We start from the raw sequence: 27923 nt of genomic DNA on the forward strand, positions 1-27923 counted from the left end.
TCTGCAGGTACTATCTTAATGACTTTAAATGATGAGTACAATAGTAGAAATACTTTTGCGAATGTGGTATATTTCTACAAAACACTTATTGGTGTTGATGGTTCAGCAGTTAAATAAAATAGAAGTTGAATAACAGGGAAACAATAGATTCCTACTGCACATAATTAGTTCTGAATGACAGCATAGCTCACAAGATATTTACTTCTAAATGCATACTATGTCTTCACTGTAGAAACCACGGAACTCTCCCAAGTTAGCACTCGCAAAGTATTTCTGTCACCCGCGACCATGTGCAAACTGCTCCACACTCCAAGTCTCTTTTGTGACCGTGCGTCCATCGTGCTGTCATGTGCAGCAATTCCCATGTCCTGTGCCATACTTTTTCTGTGTCCTCTCATGCTGCACCCTTCAGACTCCCCCTCCATTCACTTTAGTAGTCGCCTCCCTTAGTAACAAGCGCTGTGATTGGCGATAGGGCTTCCGTCATGGCTCCAAGCCAACGCACACTCACAAACATTTTGAAACACATTCAAAATACTGGATTTACATTTAAATAACTTGAAATTAAATAAATATACCTATGGCTGGACCATAAACACGCTCTAACTCACATTATTAAATACATAAACAAATTAAATAAACATATATCAAAGGGGTAGAACAGAAGGTTGGCCAGTATCCTAATGTCTCTGTGCTTTCTAAAACACAGTAAATATGTAACCAATTTCTTCATGAATAGTATATATCCGTATAAACAAAGACATAGATGAATAAATATATTTATAAGCGTTCTGCTACTGTTTTTTCATGTAACTGTGGAGTACTTATGGCCTGGTGTGACCAATAGTAATCGGCCACTTTGACCTCCAATAACTCATGTACTATTCGAGTTACATGCCTGTAATTCATACCAATTTAGGTCTGCACTAACACCTTTCTAAAGACATGTTGACTGACAAAATCGGTTAAGCCATTTAGATTTTGGAAATTGGTTGCTGGGTGTTACTTGTACAATTTATCGTCAGATACTAAACTTTAAACTAATAAAGATATTGAAAATCTGATTACACCATCGGAATCATTGTGCAAATAATGGTAATATACATGCTTTTTTTTGAGGTATCATGATTCATCTGGCTTCTATTAATTTCTATATGAAATGTGAAGTGTCTGCCATTAATGTTTCACAGAGTTCGCCATCTTTGGCATTCCTGGCATGTCTCCTTCATCGACTCAGTGTCACCGTGGAATTCCCAGCTACACAGCTGGACCGTGCTCTGGCACTATCCCTCTTGCTAAGCTAACGTTTGGCAGCACGTGGTTGCTGCTAGGTTGTGACCTGCTGAGAGGCCCCAGCGCAGCCACGGCAACTCTGAAATTAGAATATTTTCAGTGCCCCACAACTCGCCCGGTACCTCACACATTTATTTTTTCTTATGTACCAGTATGTAGATCATATTATACATCCTTCTAATTCCCATATAATTGTTCACAGTGAATACAATCCACTGCAGCTGTAATTTCAAAGGTCCTATATCTGGATAAAGACATGTATGCTAGCTGGATCTCAGGACACTAATCCCACCTTCAGGTGCTACTGTAACAATAAAGATCAAGCAGGACACTATACAACATTATTTAACTTATAATTAAATTTTCCTCAAGACATTAGAGTTTCATTTTTATCATTTTAAGTCATTTCTTCAGCTTCCATCATTAGTCATGAAAATTATTTAATATTGTTCAATATTGGAAGAGCCATTGGTTCCAGACTGTAGTGCCTAGAACCACTTGGCCATCAGCAAATCAGTATCACCCTATTTCACCCCTTTAAGGGCTAAATTTCCAAAAACAGTGAAAAACATATTTTTTCAACTGAGAAGCAAAACACCAGTTTTCAAAAGTTTAGCTTCAAAAATGCTCATATAATGAAATATTTCCACATAAACTTTCATCCCAAGTTTCACTCGCATAGGGGTTGAATTTCCAAAGACAGTGAAATAGATATTCTTTTTATTTCTAACTGAGAAGCCAATTTTAAATTTTAGTAGATTTAGCTGTAAAAATGCTTTCATAATAAAATATTTTCATAAAAAAATCTCACCTCTTATTCCACCCACTTAGAGGTTCAATTTCCAAAACACTGAAACATGTATGTTTTTATTTGTAACTGAGAAGTCAAATACCAATGTTCACAGATGTACCCTTAAAATTACACTCCTGGAAATTGAAATAAGAACACCGTGAATTCAGTGTCCCAGGAAGGGGAAACTTTATTGACACATTCCTGGGGTCAGATACATCACATGATCACACTGACAGAACCACAGGCACATAGACACAGGCAACAGACCATGCACAATGTCGGCACTAGTACAGTGTATATCCACCTTTCGCAGCAATGCAGGCTGCTATTCTCCCATGGAGACGATCGTAGAGATGCTGGACGTAGTCGTGTGGAACGGCTTGCCATGTCATTTCCACCTGGCGCCTCAGTTGGACCAGCGTTCGTGCTGGACGTGCAGACCGCGTGAGACGACGCTTCATCCAGTCCCAAACATGGTCAATGGGGGACAGATCCGGAGATCTTGCTGGCCAGGGTAGTTGACTTACACCTTCTAGAGCACGTTGGGTGGCACGGGATACATGCGGACGTGCATTGTCCTGTTGGAACAGCATGTTCCCTTGCCGGTCTAGGAATGGTAGAACGATGGGTTCGATGACGGTTTGGATGTACCGTGCATTATTCAGTGTCCCCTCGACGATCACCAGTGGTGTACGGCCAGTGAAGGAGATCGCTCCCCACACCATGATGCCGGGTGTTGGCCCTGTGTGCCTCGGTCGTATGCAGTCCTGATTGTGGCGCCCACCTGCACGGTGCCAAACACGCATACGACCATCATTGGCACCAAGGAAGAAGCGACTCTCATCGCTGAATACGACACGTCTCCATTCGTCCCTCCATTCACGCCTGTCGCGACACCACTGGAGGCGGGCTGCACGATGTTGGGGCGTGAGCGGAAGACGGCCTAACGGTGTGCGGGACCGTAGCCCAGCTTCATGGAGACGGTTGCGAATGGTCCTCGCCGATACCCCAGGAGCAACAGTGTCCCTAATTTGCTGGGAAGTGGCGGTGCGGTCCCATACGGCACTGCGTAGGATCCTACGGTCTTGGCGTGCATCCGTGCGTCGCTGCGGTCCGGTCCCAGGTCGATGGGCACGTGCACCTTCCGCCGACCACTGGCGACAACATCGATGTACTGTGGAGACCTCACGCCCCACGTGTTGAGCAATTCGGTGGTACGTCCACCCGGCCTCCCGCATGCCCACTATACGCCCTCGCTCAAAGTCCGTCAACTGCACATACGGTTCACGTCCACGCTGTCGCGGCATGCTACCAGTGTTAAAGACTGCGATGGAGCTCCGTATGCCACGGCAAACTGGCTGACACTGCGGCGGGCGGTGCACAAATGCTGCGCAGCTAGCGCCATTCGACGACCAACACCGCGGTTCCTGGTGTGTCCGCTGTGCCGTGCGTGTGATCATTGCTTGTACAGCCCTCTCGCAGTGTCCGGAGCAAGTATGGTGGGTCTGACACACCGGTGTCAATGTGTTCTTTTTTCCATTTCCAGGAGTGTATTTAGAAGTTCTGTAATAATGATCTATTTTAAAAAAAGATTTCACCCGTATTTTACACCTGTAGGGTTAAATTTCCAAAAATGCTGAAACACATAGTTCTTTATTTTAGACAGGGAAACCAAATACCAATTTTCATAGATCTAGCTTTGATACTGCCTTAATATAGACATGTAAAAAAAAAAAAAAAAAAAAAAAAAAAAAAACCTTCATTCCCTATTTCTCCTCCTTAGGGTTGGAATTTCAAAAAAATCCTTCTTAAATGACACCTAAAGTATAACATCCACACCTTCTCCAAATTTCAAGTTTCTGTTGTTAGCAGTTTAGACTAGGCAATAAATCAGTCAGTCAGTCAGTCAGGACATTGCCTTTTATATGTGGAAATATGACATATAACAATATGCCATTGTATCAATATTGTTACAATATGACATATGACTACACTCAAAAAGAAGTATAAATAAAAAAGTACTATATTAACTTTAATGCAAACCTTTTAGTGAATATTCTAAAATGTAATTTGGTAATAACATTTCTTTTGTTCTATCATCAAGGGGCTAAAATGTCATACTGATGAAGATTCACAAAACCCAGATGAATTTCAAGAGGTTGCTGCCATATGTATAAAGAATACGTCAGGATCTGAGCTTAACAGAAGTGACAGAGAAAATAGAAGGAATGGAAACAATTATCACAAAAATAATTTTGGAAACACCAATGACAACTGGAGCAGTGGTGGTATGGGGCAGACCTTCCCTGGTTATAATAGTGAAAATGAAGGTAAATGAACTTCTCATAAATGATTTATATTACACAAAATATATTCTGTCACTAACTTTATCACCAACATACAAAAAATATACATTCAGTACTAATCTTCACTTGTATATAATAAAAATGCTACCTTAAAAGTGTGAGAAGAACAATAATGTTGTGTATGTGCCACACACAGCGATCAGCATTAGTATCTTAGAGTAAGTGGATGTAAAGTAAACTATATCTAACAAAGTGGTTCAACAATGCAATGAGAAAATCCACACAGTTATTAACATTAGTATCTTAAAGCAAGTAGATAGAGGATAAATTACATTTAACACAAGTGGTTTAACTACACAATAAGAAAATCAGACACATAATATTGCGTGAATCAAAAAGTGTACAAGTTCATCTTTTGAAACCACCAGGGGAAATGACCTTTCATTGCCACATTTTCTTATATAATTCACCATTCAAAATGATATACTGCTAGTTAATCATACAGTTATGGAACAGCCAGTAGATGTCATCAGCAAAGACAGAACTGGAAAATTCTGCAGGTTCTTTTAGTGGAACCTTCTTTACTGTTTAAGAGGTAACCGTTATACATGGTACAGGTTTTAATTGCATTGTGACTAAAGTGCACTAAATGTTTAAAGTACTATTTTGGCAATCTGGGTCCAGCAGCACCATGATAGTGACAGCAATATTGGCTCACCACCTCCACAAGCCAGAGATGCTTGCAAAAATTTGTTGTATGTCTCTATCTCTCTCTGTGCCACTTAGCATATAGTGGAGATGCTGAGTCGCAGATATGCACAACAAAAAGACTCCAAGACTCCCACAATTAAAGCTTTCAGCCATGGTCCTTCATCAAACAATAGACACACACATTCACACAAATACAACTCATACACATGACTGTAGTCTCAGGCAACTGAGAACCACACTGCAAGCACCAGCACCAGTGCATGATGGGAGTGGCAACTGGGTGGGGATAAGGAGGAGGCTGGGATGGGGAGGGGGAGAGATAGTTTGGTGGGGGTGATGGACAGTGAAATGCTGCAGGTTAGGCAGAGGGCAGGGTAGAGGTGGGGAGGAGGAGAGTGAAAAGGAGAGGAATAAAAAGACTGGGTGTGGTGGTGATATGATGGCTGTGTAGTGCTGGATGGGAACAGGAAAGGATTTGGATGGGTGAGGACAGTGACTAATGAAGGTTGAGGCTAGAAGGGTTACAGGAATGTAGGATGTGTTGCAGGGGCAGGTAAAGTACACACACACACACACACACACACACACACACACACACACACACGATGTGCACACAAATGCATACTCCTGCATGGCTATGTTGAACCAGCTGAATGCACTGTGTGTCAGGACTGCAGTTTTGTACCTTGACTGGGATGCAGGGTTGTGTCTGGCATAGTATGAGGGGAGAAAGGTCACTGGGGGGAATCAGGAAAGAGATGGCTATGTTTGGATAGAAGGTAGCATGTGCACATGATAAAAATGCGACATGGACACTGCCACTGGTGAGCTCATGCAACACATGATGACAATGACATGAGTGTGGGATTAGGGGGCGGGGGGGGGGGGGAAGGGGTGGACTGGAAGGTAGTGATATAACAGATACATGGGAGACTGGAAGGAAGACAGTGTGGGCACAGAATGAGTGAAACTGGAGTGCTGGTGCTGAGAGGAGATAAATGAGGGGAATGAACTAGCTGAATTAGGACAGATGGATTATAGAATGAAGGATGTGTTCTAAGGACAACTTTCATCTTCATAGTTCAGAGAAACTGACTGTGGGGAAAAGATCCAGATGGAAGAGGTTGTGAAGCAGCCATTGAAATCATACCAGCAGTATGTCCTGCAAATTGGCTTTCAATTCACCTCAGAGCCACAGTTTGACAGTGGTCATTCATTCAGGTGGACTGCTGACTGATGGTCACACTCATGTAAAATGCTGTTTAGAAATTGCAGAAGAGCTGTTACGTGACATGACTGCTTTCACAGGTTGCTCTGCCTTTAATAGGATAAGCCCAGTTGTCAACATAAATGCTTTGTCCCCCCCCCCCCTTTCCCCTCAGTCTTTTTTTTGACTGATTTGATGCAGCCCACCACAAATTTTTCTCCTGTGCCAACCTTTCCATCTCAGAATAGCACTTGCAACTTAACTTCCTCAATTTTTTGCTGGATGTATTCGAGTTTCTGTCTTCCTCTGCAATTTTTTACCCTCTACAGCTTCTCTAAGTATTGTGGAAGTTATTTTGTGATGTTTTACAATATGTCCTGTCATCCCAGCTCTTCTTCTTGTTAATGTTTACCACATATTCCTTTCCTCACTGACTCTGTGGGGAACCTTCTCATTTCTTACCTTATCACTCCACCTAATTTTCAACATTCTTTTGTAGCACCACATCTGAAATGCTTCAGTTCCCTTCTGTTGCAGTTTTCCCACAGTCCATGTTTCGCTGTCACCCAATGTTGTGCTCCAAATGTATATTCTTAGAAATTTCTTCCTCAGATTAAGACCTATATTTGATGATAGAAGACTTCTCTTTGCCAGTGCTAATCTGCTTTCTATGTCCTTCATGCTCCATCTGTCATGGTTGTCGTTGTTTTTTTTTTTCCTAGGTAACAGAATTCCTTAAATTCATCTGCTTCATGATCACCAGTCATTACTCAAAGTTACTTGCTGTTCTGATTTTAGCTACTTCTCAACACTTTTGTCTTTCTTTGATTTACTCTCAGTCTGTATTCAGTACTCCTTAGAATTTTCATTCCATTCAACATGTCCTGTGCTACATTTTCTTTCTCACTGAGGATAGCAATGTCACCAGTAAATCTTATCATTGATATTCTTTCACCTTGAATTTTAATTCTACTCCTGTACCTTTCTTTTATTCCCATAATTGCTTTTTTAATGTATAGATTGAACAGTATGGTGAAAGACTACATCCTGCCTTACATCCTTTCATTTGAGCATTTTGCTCTTGGTCTTCCAGTCTTATTGCTCCCACTTGGTGTTTGTACATATTGCACATTATTTGTCTTTCCTGTAACTTACCCCTACTTTTCTCGGAATTTCTCACATCTGGCACTATTTGACTTTGTCAAATGCTTTTTTGTAAGTTGACATGTCCTATGAACATGTCTTGTTTTTCTTTAGTTTTGCTTCCATTATCAGCTGAAATGTCAGAATTGCCTTTCTGGTGTCTTTACCTTTCCTAAAGCCAAACTGTTTGTCATCTAACACATTGTCAATTTTCTTTTATATTCTGCTGCATATTATTCTTGTCAGTAACTTAGATGCATGAGTTGTTAATCTGATTGTACAATAATTCTCACACTTTTGGCTCTTGCAATCTTTGGAATTGTGTGGTTGACATTTTTCCAAAAGTGAGATAGTATATCATTAAACTCAACCTACACACCAACGTGATTAGTCATTTTGCCTGCCGCTTGGAATCTTACCCTCACTCACATCATTTGTTGATAGTCACTCACTTCTTTTAATAAGCTTCAAGAGGAGTAAGATTTACAATAAACTTTTTTACTTATCTTCTTTTCTTATAGTTGGCTCCAGTTCTTCACATCTAGGGGCTGATTCTTAAGGCTGAAATTTTTGCCTTTATAGTTTTTCATGGTTCCAATTGGTGTAATAACTACCAAAGAATTGCCTGTTTTTTATCTTGTTTTTATTTTTTCACGTTTTTCTATCCCACACTCTCTTTGCCACTTCCACATCATTACCAAAAATTATATTGTTATTGCCAAAATTAAAAACACATCCGATCACATCAGAGGCATGCCCACTACTACTCCATTCTTCAGTATTAACAGTATTCCGAAGAACTTCAAATTTTGTTGACAAATGAATTTTATTAATTTCTATTATTATTTTATAAACAGATCCACAAATAAATTTAATAATTAGTGTCAGATCCTGCAATTAATAACAGGAATTTTAAGTGTGCCAGATATTTTGTAATTTCAAATGTTTCTAAAAGAAGAGTAATTTTAATGCTACTTATACAGATAGTACATATTGATTGTGACAAGGAAAATAAAATAATTTCTTTTATACATTTTAGCCTGAAATATAATACATCATATACAAAATGATATGAAATTCTTTTAATGAAACGACTGAGATAATATTAACCTGTTTAAAAGATAAAATATATTTTTGGTATCGATAACTTATGTTGAAGAAAGATGATGTTAGAGGAGGGTGTCCCTTTACACACTTCCCACCATGATTTTAGAAATTCTGATGGAATGTTATCTATCTCTTATGCATTACTCAATCTTAAGTCTTCCAAAGCTCTTTTAAATCCTGATTCTAATACTGGATCCCCTATCTGTTCTATATTGACTCCTGTTCCTTCATCTATCATGTCAACAGACAAGTCCTTCCTCACATTGAGGCCTTCAATGTACACTTTCTACTTACACACTCTCTCCTCCAGATTTAACAATGGACTTCTCATTACACCCTTGATATTACCACCCTTGCTTCTAATTTCACTGAAAGTTGTTTTGACTTATCTATATGTTGACTCAATCCTTTTGACCACCATTTCTTTTTTTATCTCTACAGATTTTTCAGGTAGTTCTTTCTCCTTAGTTTCCCTGCACTTTCTATTTATTTCATTCCTAAGTGACTTGTATATCTGTATTCCTGAATTTTCCTTAACATTTTTGTACTCACTGTTTTCAAAAGTGAACTCAGGGTTTCACCTGTTACAAGTGATTTCTTTGCAGTTACCTGCTTTGTACCTATGTTTTTCTTTCCAGCTTCTGTGACTGCCCTTTTTAGAGATGTCCATTCCTCTTCAACTGAACTATCTACTGAGTTTTTCATCACCATTGTATCTATAGCCTCAGAGAACTCCAAGTGTACCTCTTCATTTCTTAGTTCTTTGGTATCCCTCTTCTTTGTGAATTGATTCTTCCTGTCTAGTATCTTCAATCTCAGCATACTCCTCATCTTGCTAAATTATGATCTGAGTCTATATTTGCTCCTTCATACACCTTAGAGTCCAGTATCTGATTTTGCAATCTCTGCCTGACCAGGATGTAATGCATAGCCACTGCCAATCTGTGGCCCAGAGCAGAGATGACTACCCAGTGGCAGAACACACTGTGATTACAACTCACTAAATTTCAATGTCTGCTTCAGAACCTGTTCCCCCTAGATACATCCTCCAAACACTAGATCATCCTTCATTCATTTACCCATCTGGTATCAATTACTCTTTGCCCCTGTCCCACATCCACCTCCACTCTGCCCCAGGACCCTAATTTCACTCATCTGCACACACACTCATTCCTGCAGTCTCTCCTCCCTCTGTTCCGACAACCCCACTCCTCCATGTCATTGTCATCGCGCACTGCACAAACTGACTGGTTCTGGTGTCTGTGTTGCATACTTGTCCCACATGCATGCAGCCTCACCCTCCTGCATTCCTATCCCCCTATACCTGCTGCCTTCCTGGGAGCCATCACCCACCCTTCTCCAGCCCTTCCTCTTGCCCTCTGCTGCCTTTCTGTCCTTGCCCACTCCTCATTAAACAACCCCTCACCCCAGTCAAGGTGCAGAACAGCTGTCATGGCCAGTGTCTTCAGTCAGTATAGTGTAGCCATATAGGTGGTGGTCATGATCATTTGCTTTCAGTCTTATTTTTTGCGTTTATTGATCAGTCAATTCACCTACTATTTGGTGAGCCATTACTCGTACCACTACATTATATAAATTTTAGCAAGATTTTCCATTAACGCGATATACATATTACTTACTGAAAGATGATGAAACAGAATAACAATGAAAGGAGCTATGAAATGCCAAAGTGACTGTTACAATGAAAATAACAATAATGCATGTTATGACAATAAACATAAATTTGTAACCTTATCTACATCTATATCCCTATTTGCAAATAAGTTTGATGTCTGTAGCAGAGGGTACTTCATTGTATCCTCACATTCAAGTTTCTTCTGATTCTCTTTGTGTATGGAGTGAGGGCAGAGTGCCTGCTTCAGTACCTCTGTGCACACTGTAATTAATTAATGGACTCTTGTCATTGAGGCCACTACAGGAGTGACGGGTAGGGAGCAGTAGCATATTCCAACATCCCTCACTTAGTACTGGTTCCTGACTTTGTATCTAGTCCTTGATAGAAAGGTTGACATCTATCCTCAAAGATTCACAAGTCAGGGTTATCAGTAACTCCTTAATGTTCTCCTGTGCCATACTTACTAGCATACATTTAATACCTCTATTGGTCATCTTTGTATGGGGTACCACCAAAAACAATTTCCTGTGTATACTCTTAGAATTTTCCAGTATCCTACAAATGAACTGAAGTCTATCACCTACTTTACGTATGGGAGGGCCAATGTTATCATTCCATTTCATATCCCTACAAATTGTTACATATAATCCTAACAATAACAGCAAATGTGGTACACTGATATAAATCAAGAAACTTCCAAGAAATTTGTGAAAAAAGCAAGAGTTTGGTTTCACAAGTTAAATACTTCAGCAACCAATGCTGTCTGACATGAAACAGGCTTTTCTGTTTGAGGTAATTTATTATATCTGAGTTAAGAATATGTTCCAAGATCAGACAACAGATAGATGTCAGTGATATTGTACAGTATTTTGGTAGATTACTTGTGCAACCTTCCTTGTAGATGGGTGTGATCTGTGCTTTCTTCAAGCTATGTGGCATGGTATTTTGTTTCAAGCATCTGCAGTATTCTATGGTTAATAGAGTGCTAGCTCAGCTACAAATACTGAATAGAATCTGAAAAGGATTTCATCAGCTTTGTTCAGCTTTAGCACTTTGGTAGCTAAACATGTTTAATTTAGTATCTTTATATCTATACTTCTGTGCCTTATTTCACACCTATGGGGTAATAGTTGCTGCTTCTTTAGAAGTTTCCTTACAGAGACTGTATGCTGTGGATGGTCCCTTTCTTCATGAACTGTTCTGTTGCTTGAGTGCTTTCCCAAATTACTCTTATAGTCTCAATCGTCAGTTCCTGTACTCACATCTGCCCAGAGCTCAATGTTTTGAGATGCCACTTGAGCTATGACACTGCTACCTCTTTATCTAATTTACTGAAAATGTAAATCTTTCTGCCTGCTTTAGTAGCCATTTGTAAATTAGTAACCACTTTTGCTAGAACTGCCTCATGGTCAGTGATACAAGCTTCGATGTGGACATCCTCAAAGAGCTCAGGTCTATTTATTGCTATTAGATTCCACATATTTCCATCATGAGTGGGCTTCAAAAGATCTGTTCTAGGGAGTTCTCAGAGAAGATGCTTACCAATGTTTCACAGAGAATCTTGTCACACTCATTGCTTACAAAACTCCAGTCGATTGTTGGATGGTAATAGTCTTATCCAGTAGTGATAATATTGATTGGGTAATATGTAGTGTGAGGCATTTACAGTGTCGTGGCCACATTGCTCCAAAATGAAGGGGAAAATCAAGAATATTTTCATATAAAATTTGCAGTATTCATAAGGGAGCATAAAAGGAAGACTATAACTCAGGGTCAAATTGTAGCAGTCCAGCCTGCTTTATTTATTTCGTTTGTTGTCCTTGGTGTTGACATACTGCATTGCTACACTGGCTGAAACGTGGAGTTTGTAGTTTGGACACTGACTTCAGTAAATAATGTAGCCAACAGATGCACAGTTGTGGTTCACAGTCTTTTACTTTCACTTTGCACAACACCCCCCCCCCCCCCCCTAACAACACAGTTATATATGTATGGCCAGTGCACAATTGTTTAAACTTCCCATAAGCCTCATTAATAGTTTGCAGATGAACCTCCGCACACTGCTACAATAGTTTTCTGTTGAACATCTGTGAACAGTAAAAACATAACCACGTAGTTCACAGTCCTTCAAATAAATTGAACAGTCACTGTCATTGCTTTAACACATGGCCTATTGGTATAACACTTATTTCACTGTTAAGCTGATACATTTGTAGTTTGGACACTGACTTCAGTAAACAATGTAGCCAACAGATGCACAGTTGAGGTTCACAGTCTTTTACTTTCACTTTGCGTTTGCAGATGAACCTCCGCACACCGCTACAATAGTTTTCTGTTGAACATCTGTGAACAGTAAAAACATAACCACGTAGTTCACAGTCCTTCAGATAAATTGAACAGTCACTGTCATTGCTTTAACACATGGCCTATTGGTATAACACTTATTTCACTGTTAAGCTGATACATTGTTGTCATTCAAAGCAACACAGGTTCATCATATGAAACTCAGCTGTGGACTGACTGACTGTCTCGTGACAAAAATTGGGACTTACATATATATCATCACAATAATGGGTGCTGAAATTACACATTGTTTGAAGTTAAATTTACAGAAATTACAATTGAAACTTACTTCATACAATTAACTGAACACATTGAAAAATTGGTTCTTTTTAACAGTTTCTTCTACTACGAGGGTTAAGCCGAATTATTTGTTTAAATGATGAAATTAACAAATATTGTTACACAAACAATACTTTTGACAAAACTGTTAATTACTTTGGAATTAATTAAGGTCCAGCTTTGTGAATATGTTTTCAAATAGAGTGAAATAAATACTTTTAGAATACTTTTAGGTGTTCTTCCAGATGTTTATAACTAGTACAGAATTCATATTTGTTTGTATGTCAACAATAGAATTTAAGTTGTGATACAGTTACTGATTTCACCCTGTAACAAAAGATACTAACTAGTAATAGTCAAAATAAATTAGAAAATCAATTACATACCTAAAACTAAGCACAAAATTAGATCTGGTGTTAAATTCTTTAAAACTAGGGCCAGCCTTTCTCTTATATGAAAATGCAGATTATATTCACATATATTAATGGTCATTAGTTAGAATGTAGAATGCAGAATGAAAAAACAAATTTAAGGAGGCAGATGGCAAAACAAGATGGGAATTAAAAATATCCCAACTTGCTTCATCACAAAATCATTTTTTATATGGAATGGTGTATTTTCTTCTATGGAAATAGAAAGGGCATTCAATTTTGAGTATACAAGTTGCAGTACATTTATCCAGTAGGAGTGATACATGAAGTGATATTGTAGAAATAAAAAAGGAAATGATTTTCACACACTTTGTATTTACTGGTATCCATTTATGTCAATAAGTATAGTGCTTGTACCCCACATAACCATAATGCATGTTCACACTATGGACAATTTCAGTTTAGTAAATGCTCAAAGCTGTGACCAATAACTTTGATGCATTTCTGAAAACATGCTTCAAAAGACAGTTGAAGATGCCTCAGCATTTCTTTGCTGATTCCTGCAGAGACATTCCTAATTTACTGATGTAGATTTTTGAGTGTGGTTGGCATTTCTTGATAAAATTTGTCCTTAATGTATTCCCATATGAAAAAGTCCGGTAACGTGAGATCCAGGAAATGAGCAGCCCGATGAACAAGCCCTCTACATCCTACCCATCGATCAGGACAATCTCCATTTAGTATTTCTCGAGCTATAGCTGAGTAATGAGACAGGCAACCATCATTGTTGATACCACACAGCACCCCTTTCCACAAAGGGCACATCTTCAAGCAGTGCTGGAAGTTCTTGGTACAAAAACTTTTCATATTTCCAGCCATTCAATTTATCTTCAAGTATGGTCCAACACCTGAATTCCACACCAAATTTTCATGCCCCACTGCCTTTGATGCTGAACTTCCCATGACAATCTTGGATTTCCCACTGACCAGTAATGTATATTATTCACTTGTATATTATATTGTATATTATATTGTATATTATATTGTATATTATATTGTATATTATTCACTTGAGCATGATTGGTGAATGTTGCCTCATCAGAAAATAAAATATTTGAAAACATACCATCTCCAATTTGTACTAGAGCCCATTGGCAAAATACTACTCACTTCTGGAAATCATCCCCATGAAGGCCTTAATTTAGACTAACATGATGTGGATGGACTTAATTACACTTAAGTATTCAAATTTGTGCAACTACCAAATCACATTACAATCGACAGAACGTACATGAATATTAGTGGCAGCTGCAGCTAATACAGTGATTTCTGAATTTTCACCAGTAGCAGTTCTTCTTTGATTATGTTTTCTTGGTGTGACATCTCCCAATTCAGAGAATAAGTTTGCAAGTCACAGAAAATTTCTTACAGATGACTGTCTCCTTTCTGGACACCATTCTCCTTATATGTTTCAAGCTGCTCTAGCATTCTTATGAGCTTCACCATAAATGTAAACCATATCAATTCTCTCATTATCATGTATCAAACATCCATGATTACAAAATGAAGCGGAGCTCCCTGAGAATAGTAGGTAATGTTCTTACCGTATTTAAATTGGCACTGGATGAACTCATACCAATGTCAACAAATCTTTAAACAAATGAGTATCATCACAGGAATAAAAATAAAAGATCAAAAAACCAGCTTATGAAGACAAAAGAATTTCCATCACTGAATAACAATAACAAAATAAAAATACAGAGAGAATTCACAGTGTGTAAAAATCGTTTGCTCTATTATTTGTCCTATATCACATCATTTCACCCCTAGTGGATAACTGTACTACAACTCTTGTACTCAAACTTGAATGCCCTTTCTATTTATGTAGAAGGAAATATGCTGTCTCATTTTTTAAAAAAAGTAATTTGATACTGAAAGAACACTGAGAATGGCATTTTAAGGACAAGTTATTGTCACTCTCTTATGTCCCCTTATGAATACTGCAAATTTAGTATGAAAACAATTTAATTTCCCCCTTTGTTTCAGAGCAAAATTCCCATGACACTATAAATGTCTCATAATGTGTGTGTTAGTGAAATGGGGTTTTCTCTCAAGTTTTTGGCTGTATCTGCAGGTTAATTTAACAGTCAACAGAATGACCCAATTACAGATTCTTAAATTTACTTCACTGGTATCTTAGTAATGGTGAAGGAGAGGGGAATGTACAGACCATGACATGCTGGTACAAACCATTCTGATATTCACTTGGCATGATTTAGAAGGCCATGGAAATTTCAAATTTTAGCCTTACATGTGTCATATCTCATAGTTACCTCTGAAGTGTCAATTCAATTCAATTCAATTTATTAGCAACCTTGTAGTACATCATCAAAATGACATAGGACTTGTCAATAAACATTACAATTTAAAATACTTGTACATGAAAATTAATAATTGAATTTACTTGTCACTTAGACACTACAATTTTAATAGAACTATAAGAACATTAACTTAAAAATATACAAGTAGGATAACAACACACAAAAAAAAGCTACTGATTCTCACATCAAAGATTATTTCCATTCTTACATTAACACTGTTTCACACTTTTATAGAAACAGGAAGTATTTAAATGTGAGCAATTACACATATTTATTATGTCAGGGAAATATTAACTGCACTTTTATTGTCAACGATTCATAAACTCTTCAATACTGTAAAAACTATTGCTCAATAACATGTTTTTTAATTCTCTTTTAAATATGTGCAGTTTTGGTATTATTTTTAGTTCTTTGGGGAGAGCACTGTAGTACACTTTTGTGATACATAGCTGTTTTATGAATTTCTCGGTGGAAATCATTCCTATTCCTGGTTTCGTAGTTGTGAAATGCTCTGTTTAATGTAGAATATTCCTCACGTTCTTTTAAGAAACATATGCTTTCATATATGTATAAGGATGGTAGTGTCATGATTTTTAATTCTTTGAAAGCATGCCTACAAGAGTCTCTATATCCTATACCTTTTATTATTTTGACTGCCTTCTTTTGTAGTCTAAATGAATGTTTTGTTAGACTGTTGTTCCCACAAAACTGTACACCATATCTTAATAAACTGTGCATAAATGAGAAATAAACACATAACACTGTTTTAATATTACATGAACTTTTAAGCATTCTAATTATATAACATGTTTGACTTAATTTTTTGTTCAATGATATTACATGCTTTTCCCATCTTAAGTGTTCATCAAACCATACTCCCAAGAATTTAGTGTATGATGCTTGTTCAACCTTACACTTACCCAGTTCTACTGTAAGGTTAGTTTTTATTTTATTTGTAATATGTCTGAAGTTGATCCACTTTTTTTCTTTTTGAATTCACAATGAATCTGTTTTCATTAAACCATCTGTCTGCTTCGTTTGTTGCTAATTGACTTGGTAGGTCATTGATAAATACACTCCTGGAAATGGAAAAAAGAACACATTGACACCGGTGTGTCAGACCCACCATACTTGCTCCGGACACTGCGAGAGGGCTGTACAAGCAATGATCACACGCACGGCACAGCGGACACACCAGGAACCGCGGTGTTGGCCGTCGAATGGCGCTAGCTGTGCAGCATTTGTGCACTGCCGCCGTCAGTGTCAGCCAGTTTGCCATGGCATACGGAGCTCCATCACAGTCATTAACACTGGTAGCATGCCGCGACAGCGTGGACGTGAACCGTATGTGCAGTTGACGGACTTTGAGCGAGGGCGTATAGTGGGCATGCGGGAGGCTGGGTGGACGTACCGCCGAATTGCTCAACACGTGGGGCGTGAGGTCTCCACAGTATATCGATGTTGTCGCCAGTGGTCGGCGGAAGGTGCACGTGCCCGTCGACCTGGGACCGGACCGCAGCGACGCACGGATGCACGCCAAGACCGTAGGATCCTACGCAGTGCCGTAGGGGACCACACCGCCACTTCCCAGCAAATTAGGGACACTGTTGCTCCTGGGGTATCGGCGAGGACCATTCGCAACCGTCTCCATGAAGCTGGGCTACAGTCCCGCACACCGTTAGGCCGTCTTACGCTCACGCCCCAACATCGTGCAGCCCACCTCCAGTGGTGTCGCGAGAGGCGTGAATGGAGGGACGAGTGGAGACATGTCGTCTTCAGCGATGAGAGTCGCTTCTGCCTTGGTGCCAATGATGGTCGTATGCGTGTTTGGCGCCGTGCAGGTGAGCGCCACAATCAGGACTGCATACGACCGAGGCACACAGGGCCAACACCCGGCATCATGGTGGGGGAACCATCTCCTACACTGGCCGTACACCACTGGTGATTGTCGAGGGGACACTGAATAGTGCACGGTACATCCAAACCGTCATCGAACCCATCGTTCTACCATTCCTAGACCGGCAAGGGAACTTGCTGTTCCAACAGGACAATGCACGTCCGCATGTATCCCGTGCCACCCAACGTGCTCTAGAAGGTGTAAGTCAACTACCCTGGCCAGCAAGATCTCCGGATCTGTCCCCCATTGAGCATGTTTGGGACTGAATGAAGCGTCGTCTCACGCAGTCTGCACGTCCAGCACGAACGCTGGTCTAACTGAGGCGCCAGGTGGAAATGGCATGGCAAGCCGTTCCACAGGACTACATCCAGCATCTCTACGATCGTCTCCATGGGAGAATAGCAGCCTGCATTGCTGCGAAAGGTGGATATACACTGTACTAGTGCCGACATTGTGCATGCTCTGTTGCCTGTGTCTATGTGCCTGTGGTTCTGTCAGTGTGATCATGTGATGTATCTGACCCCAGGAATGTGTCAATAAAGTTTCCCCTTCCTGGGACAATGAATTCACGGTGTTCTTATTTCAATTTCCAGGAGTGTATTAAAAACAGTAATGGCCTTAGTACAGATTCCTGGGGTACTCCGTACAAAACTCTCTCGAATCTTGATGAATATGTCTATCTGCATAGCTTATCTCCACTTTCTGATACCTGTCTGACAGATATGATTCAAACCATTTGTGGGCAACTCCACGTATCCCGTAAGCATATAACTTTCTAAGCAGTAACTTATGGTCGATGACATCAAAGGCCTTTGATAAGTCTAAAAACAATCCACAATTTAATTCGAAAATAGTATAGGATTAACTTTTCATTTAAGCGCAATACAAAAATTACTTAATTTTGTGCTACCGTAGATTGCAATATTTAACTGCTAATAATTATAATATTAAAGCACAACATACCAGTCTTCTCAAATGTCCCATAGAAGTTTGTTAGGACCCTTACTGTTCATCTTATATACTAATGACATGGCAGTGAACTTAAACTCCTTTCAGAAAATGCAGTTATTTATAATGAAACACTCTATGAAAAAAGCTGCACAAATATACAGTCAGGTCTTGGTAAGATTTCAAACTGGAGCAGATAGTGGTAACACATTTTACATGTCCAGTAATACAGACTGTGTACTTGACACAACAAAGAAAAGTAGTAACCTGTGACCACAATATCAGTAGGTCGCAGTTGAAAACAAACAACTCATGCAAATACCTGGTTTTTAACAATTTTTGGAGTTAATAATTTTCTCTTAGTCACAAGTCTTCTGACTGGTTTGCTGCTGCTCATCACAAATTCCTTTCCTGTGCCATCCTTTTCATCTCAGAGTAGTAGTTGCAAACTATATCCTCAGTTATTTACTGGATATATTCCAAACTCTGTCTTCCTCTACATTTTTAATACCTACAGCTCCCTCTAGTACAATGGAGGTGTGGCATCTATAGGTCGTATCAACCACAATAAACACCATCTTTGGACTCTTATTGCTCTGCCGAGCCTCTATGTTCTATATCTCTAGATGTGTACACATTTATGACTAACTACGAAATATATCTCTATGTGGAATTTAATGGAGATGGTTATTGCATTCAACCGATAACCGTATCCCGTTCCCATACTGGTGACCCTGAAGTTTCTACATCTTCCACGACTTCCATGCCAGGTGTTGTAAATCAACAGGTTATGTGAACGATGCCATGGCTACCTCACCCAATGCTTTGTTTGAAGATTTGGAGGCCCAGCTAAACAACGAGGCCACTCCAATCCTTCGCCAGCAGCCGGCTCTCCACTAATTGTCGGTGATTCGTGATCTCCAACCACGTTAACCTCAAACTTTGTTGTTCTACAATGTTCAAGTGCTACACCATTAACTCAGACAATGGACTCAAGTTTTGTGTCACGGGACTGTGCTCGCGAAAATGTGAAATGAGAAGTGGATAATTTTCAGAACTGTGTAACTACCGATCGTTCATGTAATGTTCAACATGATCTACATTCGCACATGTACTTTGACTGTCAATGGGCCATAACGTTGGTTACAGTCATGCCGTGTGCAACACTGCCCTTTTTTCAAAATGTACGCGTTATCAACCGCTATCAACCTATTCCGGTTTTGCCTCACTTGCAAACTAACGATGGACATTTTCATGCACCAAATTCACCTCACTCACCCACCAGACCTGTTGCTCAGCTTTTTGACCATGTAGGCTCAAGCACATCTTACAGTGCTTCACCTTCCAGGAATGTTTCACTGCAACAATGTGATCTTCAGCAAGTTTCACAGTTAATTTATAGTCCGACCGCATGGGGTGTGTTCCTGATGTGCACAGAAAACTAACACTCTCACACTGTTGTCGCATGAATTACCAATGCCCCACCCCCTACCCCCCTCCCCCTCCACACACACACACACACACACACACACACACACACACACACATATGCACGGGTGGCCCCAGTTCCGACTGTTCAGCCACTCGCCTGTCTCACAGTTCTGCCTGAGTCTGCTGCGCCAGCCTTCCACATCATTTCCGAGGTGGACAATTTCACATCTGTACCTCTAACCTCCCATCCAGTTTACGGTATCACCACACGTGTTGTGCAACCGGTTGTTCCCATAGTACAGACTGTGCCAACAGCGTCGTGTTTTTGTGACACGTCAAGGACAGTGGAACCCGCCGTTGCTACGGACGTGCTAGCCTTCCAAGATACAGCAAAGCTGCTTTCGACCCCCCCCCCTCCACCCCCCCCCCACCCACCCCTGACTGTCTGCTGAAGCTGCCCCCTTTACATGAGGACAACCCCATATCATGGTTTGCACTTGTGGAGCATCTGTTCAAGTTACATCATGTGTCCGATGTTAACTCTAAATTCCTATGTCTCGTCACACACCTCCATGATCACTCGGACTTAATTTGTGATCTACTCCTCTCACCACCATCCCCACCAAAGTATGAGTTCACAAAGAAAAGTTACCTACTGACCTGCAGATTGCCTTGCTACCGCACTCCTTCAAGTCAGTCGCCTCTTGTCTTCGCATCACAGACCAGCTGTATGCACTGCTACGACAAGACCAACCAACACACCACTCACCACTGGTTGGCACAACTGCTCTGGTTTACTGGCCATCTGTGGGCAGAGGCAGAGCTCGCTCCACCTCCATGCCATCTACACTGCCTGGCAGTATCCTCTTGCTCCCTCCTCTGTCTGAGCACTCAAGAATCGCCCATGCACCATATGTGCCAATATACGTCCCAAAACAAATCAATGAGGACAAGCCTCCTCCACTGCCGCAGTCTCCACCATCACCACATCCGGCTCATCCATATTGTCTGTACCACAAGATTTTCGGCTATGATGCCAAGACGTGTCGATTACCTTGCCAGCACCCAAACGCCGACCACAGGATCTGGAATGCACCGAGTCCTGCAGGAAATCTCACAGGCATCCTCACACATTGCACTCCATCTACTCGTCCACCTGGCCAAGCGGTCATTTATTCATGACCAACATTTCTTCACGGCTCATCTTCCTAGTTGACACAAGTACTGGCGTGTCTATCATACCAACATCATTGGTTCCTCCAGCCTTTTCACTGACGAGGTCACTTCTACGAGCTGTCAATACATCAACGTTACAAACCTCAGGCTCTGTCAAAGTTACGGTGCACCTATCTACTTTTCTGTGTTTTCCATGGACTTTCTACATTGTTGACATCAATGAACCAATTCTCGGTATGGATTTTTTGTCACATTACAAACTCTTTCTGAATGTGGTTCAGAGTTCAGTGCTACACCATCCCACTAACACTCAGATACTGTGCTCCTGCACTTATGTTCCACATTCTGCTTCTCTTGCGACATGCGAGTTAGTACGCGAGTGCTCCACCCTCGGAGGCAACATTGTGACCTGCGTAACTAATCTACTGTCAGAATATGACTTGGTGGCACAACTCCACTGGGAAAATGATGAGCCAAAACAATGAATATCACACAGTTACAACATGCTTCTCGCAGCTCGTACCTCTCTGCTGAAACTGCAGTCCACAGTGCTGCCACATAATTGTGTTTCTCCAGCAGACACCAGCTCAGACACTCAGCAGGTTAGTCCAAAAACATTAACTGCATGTGATGATTCATGTCCAGTAGACGCCATGCCCCCAACAAGCTCATCATGTTCACTGCCATGTGTTTCAAACAGTGCTACTAATGACAGTCGCATGTGCAATATGACAACGCCCACAGTGAAGGCAGCTGCTCCACGTGTTGGTAAACATTCCCCCTCTCTCACGCACCAGCCACCTGACTTGGCTGCCATCGCTGTTCCCCACATGATGCCACTGCCTCTCTCACCTGCACCGGTTACCCAAGGCAAGGCTGACAACAGACAGTGGCTGAGCGTCCTGACCCTCTCGGCACTGCGCGCGCAGCTGACCTCTCCAAACAAGCACACGCTGCGCTCACGTAATAGGCATGTGATTTCATGCTGCCTTTTCCCACTCGTGCTAATGGTTACACCTCGTTGCGCCCCACTCGTCCGAAAACTTCATGTCAGGATGTTGCTCAATCTCGTGTGCAGTTCTCAGTTTCTTCCATCACTGACGGAACAGCACACAAGATAGTTACCACTGCTGGCCCTCCCATTACACACAAGGTTAGACACCTCAACCCCATTAAGTTATGCACAGCCCAGCAGCAAATTAACGAACTTTTGGAGGCAGGTATCCTGCAACCGTTGGGCAGCAAATGGTCTTCACCGATTCACCTCGTCACCAAGCAAGACGGTTCTTTCTGAATGTGCAGTGACTACAGATGCTTAATTGCTCATACTGTCATGGACAACTACCCAGTGCCAAACAAACAATTTTACTCATATGCTATCGGGTGCCACAATCTTCAGTGTTATTGACTGTTTGACTGTAAACGTGCCTATCACCAGATTCCTGTAGCACCTGAAGACATTCCATCACGCTGCTCAGTTTGTTCCAGTACAACTTCATGCCGTTCAGCCTGAAAAATGCAGCACCAACATGGCAACGTTTCATCGACTCAATCTTACGACAGTTCACGTTTTGCTTTGCATATCTGGATGACATACTCATTTTCAGCAACTCGGCTGAGGGACATGAAAATCATTTATCCAAGATCCTCCAGACCCTGAACTCCAATGGCGTTGAGGGCAACAAGGACAAATTCCAATTGAGCCAGTCTTCTGTCACATTTTTGGGTTACACTGTCTCCACAGATGGAATACAGCCTCCCCAGTCCCACGTGCAGGCCATAACATCACTGCTGCCTCTGGATACTTACAAAAAACTCTGACATTTCTTGGGTACAATAAATTACTACCGTCAGCATCTGCCTTCTGCCACCACTGTGCAAGCCCCGCTGACAGACTTGCTGTCGGGCAAACACTTCAGGCCTTAAACCAGTTCCCTGGACTGAACCTATGCTGGAGGCCTTCAAGGCTCTAAAAACTTCCTTAGCTCACGCCATGACACTCGCCCATCCTGACCCGTCGGCCGAGTTGTTCATCACTATGGACGCCAGCAGTACTATAGCAACGCAAAGGCAGCATGGTTCCTCCCCTTCATTTCTTCTCTAAAAAATTGTCTACAGCTCAGAAGAAATATTCCTTTTTTGATAGGGAGCTTCTGGCAGTCTGTGAAGCCATCAAACACTTTTGCCCCGACGTCAAGGGTCCTTCTTTCTTCATCCTTACTGATCACAAACCACTAGTGGATGCTTTCTGTAACCCTTCTGAGGGCCCACCCCTTCGGCATTTCTGCCACTTTGATTTAGTCTCTCAATCTACAACAGACATTCTCTACATCAAAGGCACAGGAAACATCCCCGCTGATTTTTTCTCGCGGATCTATACTGTCTCATACATCATTGATTTATCCAACCTGGCCACGCTCCAGACCTCTGACAAGGAATCTCAAGCTCTCCTCACAGATCCTGAAAAATCTCTTGTGTTTACCAAAGCCAGGTTCCCCGTCATTTTGGACGAGGTGTGGTGTGATTCTTCTACTGGCACCCTGCGGCCATTGCTCTGCCCACATTGTGCCAGCAAACCTTCGATGACTTGCATAACCTCACTCATCCTGGCATCCGCACCAACACATGGCTCATATCTGAGCGTTTCATATGGAAAAATGTTAAACAGGACTGTCAGACTTGGGCAAGCAGCTGCGTTTCTTGTCAACACAACAAATATAGCCGCCACATCTCCCCTCCACTAGGAATGTTTGACATTCCGCAAGGAAGATTTCGTCATGTACATATCGACTTTATCAGTCCAGAGGGCCACAGATACATTCTCTCCACAATCGAGTGCATGTCTCACTGGGTGCAAGCTGTTCCTTTACCCAACATCACCACCAAAACCGTGGCCAACAGCCTTCCACCCACAAAGCAATGCCTTAGTTGAATGGTGGCACCGCACCCTCAAAACTGTCCTCAGGTACCATGACTGCCTCTGGTACGAGGTGCTTCCATGGGTGTTACTCCGCCTCCATTCAACCTTTAAACCAGACTTACAGGGGACCATCTCTGAATTCGTTTTTGGAGAGGACCCAGTCTTACCAGGGAAACTTTTCCTTCGTCAAGCACCTGAGGATTTTCTCCCCTTCCTAGATTTCATTAGTCACCTGCGCACTCACTTCAAACATCCACAGCTACACTCGCCTGTTAGCCATTCCCCACTGGACACTTACGTGCCAATTGCACTCAACACTTTCTCCCACGTTATGCTCAGGGATGATTCCATTAGAGAACCCTGCAAACACTCTACCTCAGCCCCTTTAAAGTACTCTCGTGGGGCAAGACAATGTTCGACATTATAGTTAAAGATCATCCTCAAACTGTTTCATTGCACAGGCTCAAACCTGCTTTCGTGGACTCCGATACCCGTCTCCTGCCTCAGTTGGACCCTTCTGCCGACTTTTCTGCCATGGAGACTGAAAATACTTTGTCCCATCCCATGGTGCTGTTTCCTCCAACCCATGATTCGTAGTTGCCATTCGCAGGTTTTCCAGGCATGTCGCCATCCACCCCATATGCAGGTTTTGCCGTCACTTCACTGATTGCAAAGATTCGCTCTCCCACATTCAACCTGTGCTGCAACATGTCACCACACCATATGGATGATGTGATGATTGTCACCTTTGATGACCATCTGCTCAAGCTCCTAACAGACACCATGGCCTCTCTCATCAAAGGGCAGTTAAATGTCAGTGTAGTGCATAGCCTGTCCCTCCTGCGCAAGTGCGACCCATCAGAAATTTATGTGTTCATCTCCTCGGGTGGCTCGATCTGCATATGGGCTGGGCACGCCTGCACCACACTGCAGGCCATTCCACATGCCTGCTCTCGGGCCAGATGATGCATCGTCTGCCCCCGCTGGTTGACACTACGAAGTGGACTTGCCACCAAGCACTCCGCCTCTGGACTCCATCTCGACCGAGATGGAAATCCTGGCATGCGCCTGCCATCTCGTATGACTACTACCGACGCCAAGGCCCACATGAACTCCACTCACAGGTGGTACTCCGTACTGCCGGGGGTGGGGGTTGGGGATGAGGGGGAGGGGGGATGGGGGGAGGGGGATCTGTGTGGCGTTGATAGGCCGTATCGACCATGATTAACACCATCTTTGGACTCTTATTGCTCTGCCAAGTCTCCATGTTAGTTTTTAGTTCTGTTCTGTATCTCAAGCTGTGTACACATTTATGACTAACTACAAAATATATCTGTAGGTGGAATTTAATGGGGATAGTTATTGCATTCGAGTAATAATTGTATCCTGTTCCCATAGAAGTTATTCTTTAATGTCTTAAGAAATGTCCTATCATCCTGTCCCTTCTTATCAGTGTCATTCTTTTCCTCAGCAATTCTATGGAGGATCTCTTCATCCCTTATCTAATCACTACACCTAATTGTCAGCATTATTTTGTTGCACACATCTCATATGTTTTGATTCTCTTCTCTTCAGGTTTACCAATAGACCATGTTTCACTAACTGTGCTCAAACATACATTCTCAGAAATTTTTTCCTCAAAGTAAGGCCTGTGCTTAATACTAGTAGAGTTCACTTGGCCAAGAATGCCCTTTTTTGTTATAGCTAGTCTGTTTTTTATGTCCTCCTTGTACCATACATCATGGGTCATTTTGCTTCCTAGGTAACAGAATTCTTTAACATCATCTACTTCATGATCACCAATTATGGTATTAATCTGTTCTCATTTCTACTACTTCTCATTATATTAGTCTTTATACAGTTTACTCTCAATACATGTCTTTTACTCATTGGACCATTCAATTGAGAGATCCCATGATCCTTGTTCGTTTCTGTGAGGATACCAATGTCATCAATGAATCTTATCATTGATATTCTTCCACCCCAAATTTCAGTCCCACTCTTGAATCTTTCTTTTATTTTAATCACTGCTTCTTCATTGTATAGATTGAAAGGTGGGGGAGAAAGACTACATGCCTGTCTTACACCCTTTTTAATCCAAGCAGTTGGTTCTTGGTCTTGCAGCCCTATTGTTCCCTCTTGGCTATTGTGCATATTCCATATAATTTGTCTTTCCCTATAGCTTACCCTTATTTTTCTCAGAATTTCGAATACCTTGTACCACTTGACATTGTCAAATGTTTTTCTAAGTCAACAAATACAGTGAATGTGTCTTGTTTTTCTTTAGTCTTGTGTCCATTATCAGCTGCAATGTCAGCATAGCCTCTCTAGTGTCTTTACCTTTCTTAAGGCCAAACTTATCATAATCTAACTTATCCTCAAGTTTCTTCCTCCATTCTTCTGTATATTATTCTTGTCAGCAACTTGGATACATGAGTTGTTAAGCTGGCTGTGCACTAATTCTTGCAGTCTTTGGAATTGTGTGGATGATATTTTCAGATGGTACAACACCAGACTCATACATTCTACACACCAATGTGAACAGTCATTTTGTTGCCACTTCCCTCAAAAGTTTAGAAATCCTGATGGAATATTATGTACCACTTGTGCCCTTTTAATCCACTGGACCCTCTATCTCTTCTATATGGACTCCTGTTTCTTCATCTATCACATCATCAGACAACTCCTCTCACTCACAGAGGTCTTCAGTGCACTCTTTCGACCCATCCACTCTCTGCTCTGCATTTAACAGTGGAATTCCCGTTGCAGTCTTATTGTTACCACCCTTGCTTTCATTTTCATCATATGCTGCTTTGACTTTTCTGTACGCTATGGCAGCCATTCTGACAATCATCTCCTTTTTTATTTCTTCACATTTTTCATTCAGCCATTTCATCTTAGCTTCCCTGCACTTCCTATTTATTTCATTCCTAAGTGACTTGTATTTATGTATTCTGAATTTCCCTGAACACTTTTGTACTTCCTTCTTTTACTGATGTTGTTGCTGTTATGGTCTTCAGTCCAAAGAGTGGTTTGATGCAGCTCTCCATGCTACTCTATCCTGTGCCACTTTCTTCACCTCCTAGTAACTACTGCAACTTACATCCTTCTGAATCTGCTTAGTATATTCATCTCTTGGTCTCCCTCTATGAGTTTCACCCTCCACACTTCCCTCCAATACTAAATTGGTGATCCCTTGATATCTCAGAACATGGCCTACCAACTGATTTTCTAGTGAAGTTGTGCCACAAATTCCTTTTCTCCCCAGTTCTGGTCAGTACCTAATTAGTAATTAGTTATGTGATCCACCCATCTTACTTTCAGCATCCTTTTGTTGCACCACATTTCAAAAGCTTTTATTCTCTTATTGTCTTAACTGTTTATTGTCCATATTTCATTTCCATACATGGCTACACTCCATAGAAATACTTTCAGAAAAGACCTGTTTGATGCTTCATTGATAAAATGCAGAATTTCTTCAGTTACCCATGATTTTTCGAAGTTACCTTCCTTGTAGGGGTAATAAATATGATTAATGGTGTGCTTTTAGGTATTCACTCAAATACTGTTTCCATTTTTATGCACACCAAGCAAACCTGAGAGATCAAGATGCCTGATGATCACATAGGTTCAATCGCAGACAAAGCAGCTGTCAGAGTATATGTGTTTTCCAATAAAATGTCTTTTATTTCCTCTTCTCTGATTAAAATCACAGAAATATTTGACAGTTTATGTTCCTGATATATTTCTCAGCAGTTTATATACATATTTTTTTAAAAACCTTCAGCTTTTATTTTGTCTAGGCTATGGTTTGCATGGCAGTGGTAGATGCACTTCCAATAATGATGGATACAACAATAACAGAAACAACATGAATCAAAATAACATGAATGGCATGAGGCAGAAGCCACGGAATCGTAATCGAAGATCTGGCCAGCAGTCTGAAGCAGCAAATGTTGATTTGGAAGATATTGAACCTGT

The 27923-nt window shown here is 41.2% G+C and overlaps 1 protein-coding gene across 1 annotated transcript in view; it reads left to right on the forward strand.

The window, feature by feature from the left end:
* Nucleotides 1-27923, forward strand: part of LOC124711819 (odorant-binding protein 59a) — a 195121-nt gene that overhangs the window by 43213 nt on the left and 123985 nt on the right. The window contains exons 2-3 of the mRNA XM_047242046.1: nucleotides 4191-4416; nucleotides 27746-27921. Coding sequence (XP_047098002.1) covers nucleotides 4191-4416; nucleotides 27746-27921 — 402 coding nt within the window. The remainder of the gene's footprint in view (nucleotides 1-4190; nucleotides 4417-27745; nucleotides 27922-27923) is intronic.

Source organism: Schistocerca piceifrons, chromosome 8, assembly GCF_021461385.2.
Source record: "Schistocerca piceifrons isolate TAMUIC-IGC-003096 chromosome 8, iqSchPice1.1, whole genome shotgun sequence".
In the NCBI taxonomy this organism is placed as follows: Eukaryota; Metazoa; Arthropoda; class Insecta; order Orthoptera; family Acrididae; genus Schistocerca; species Schistocerca piceifrons.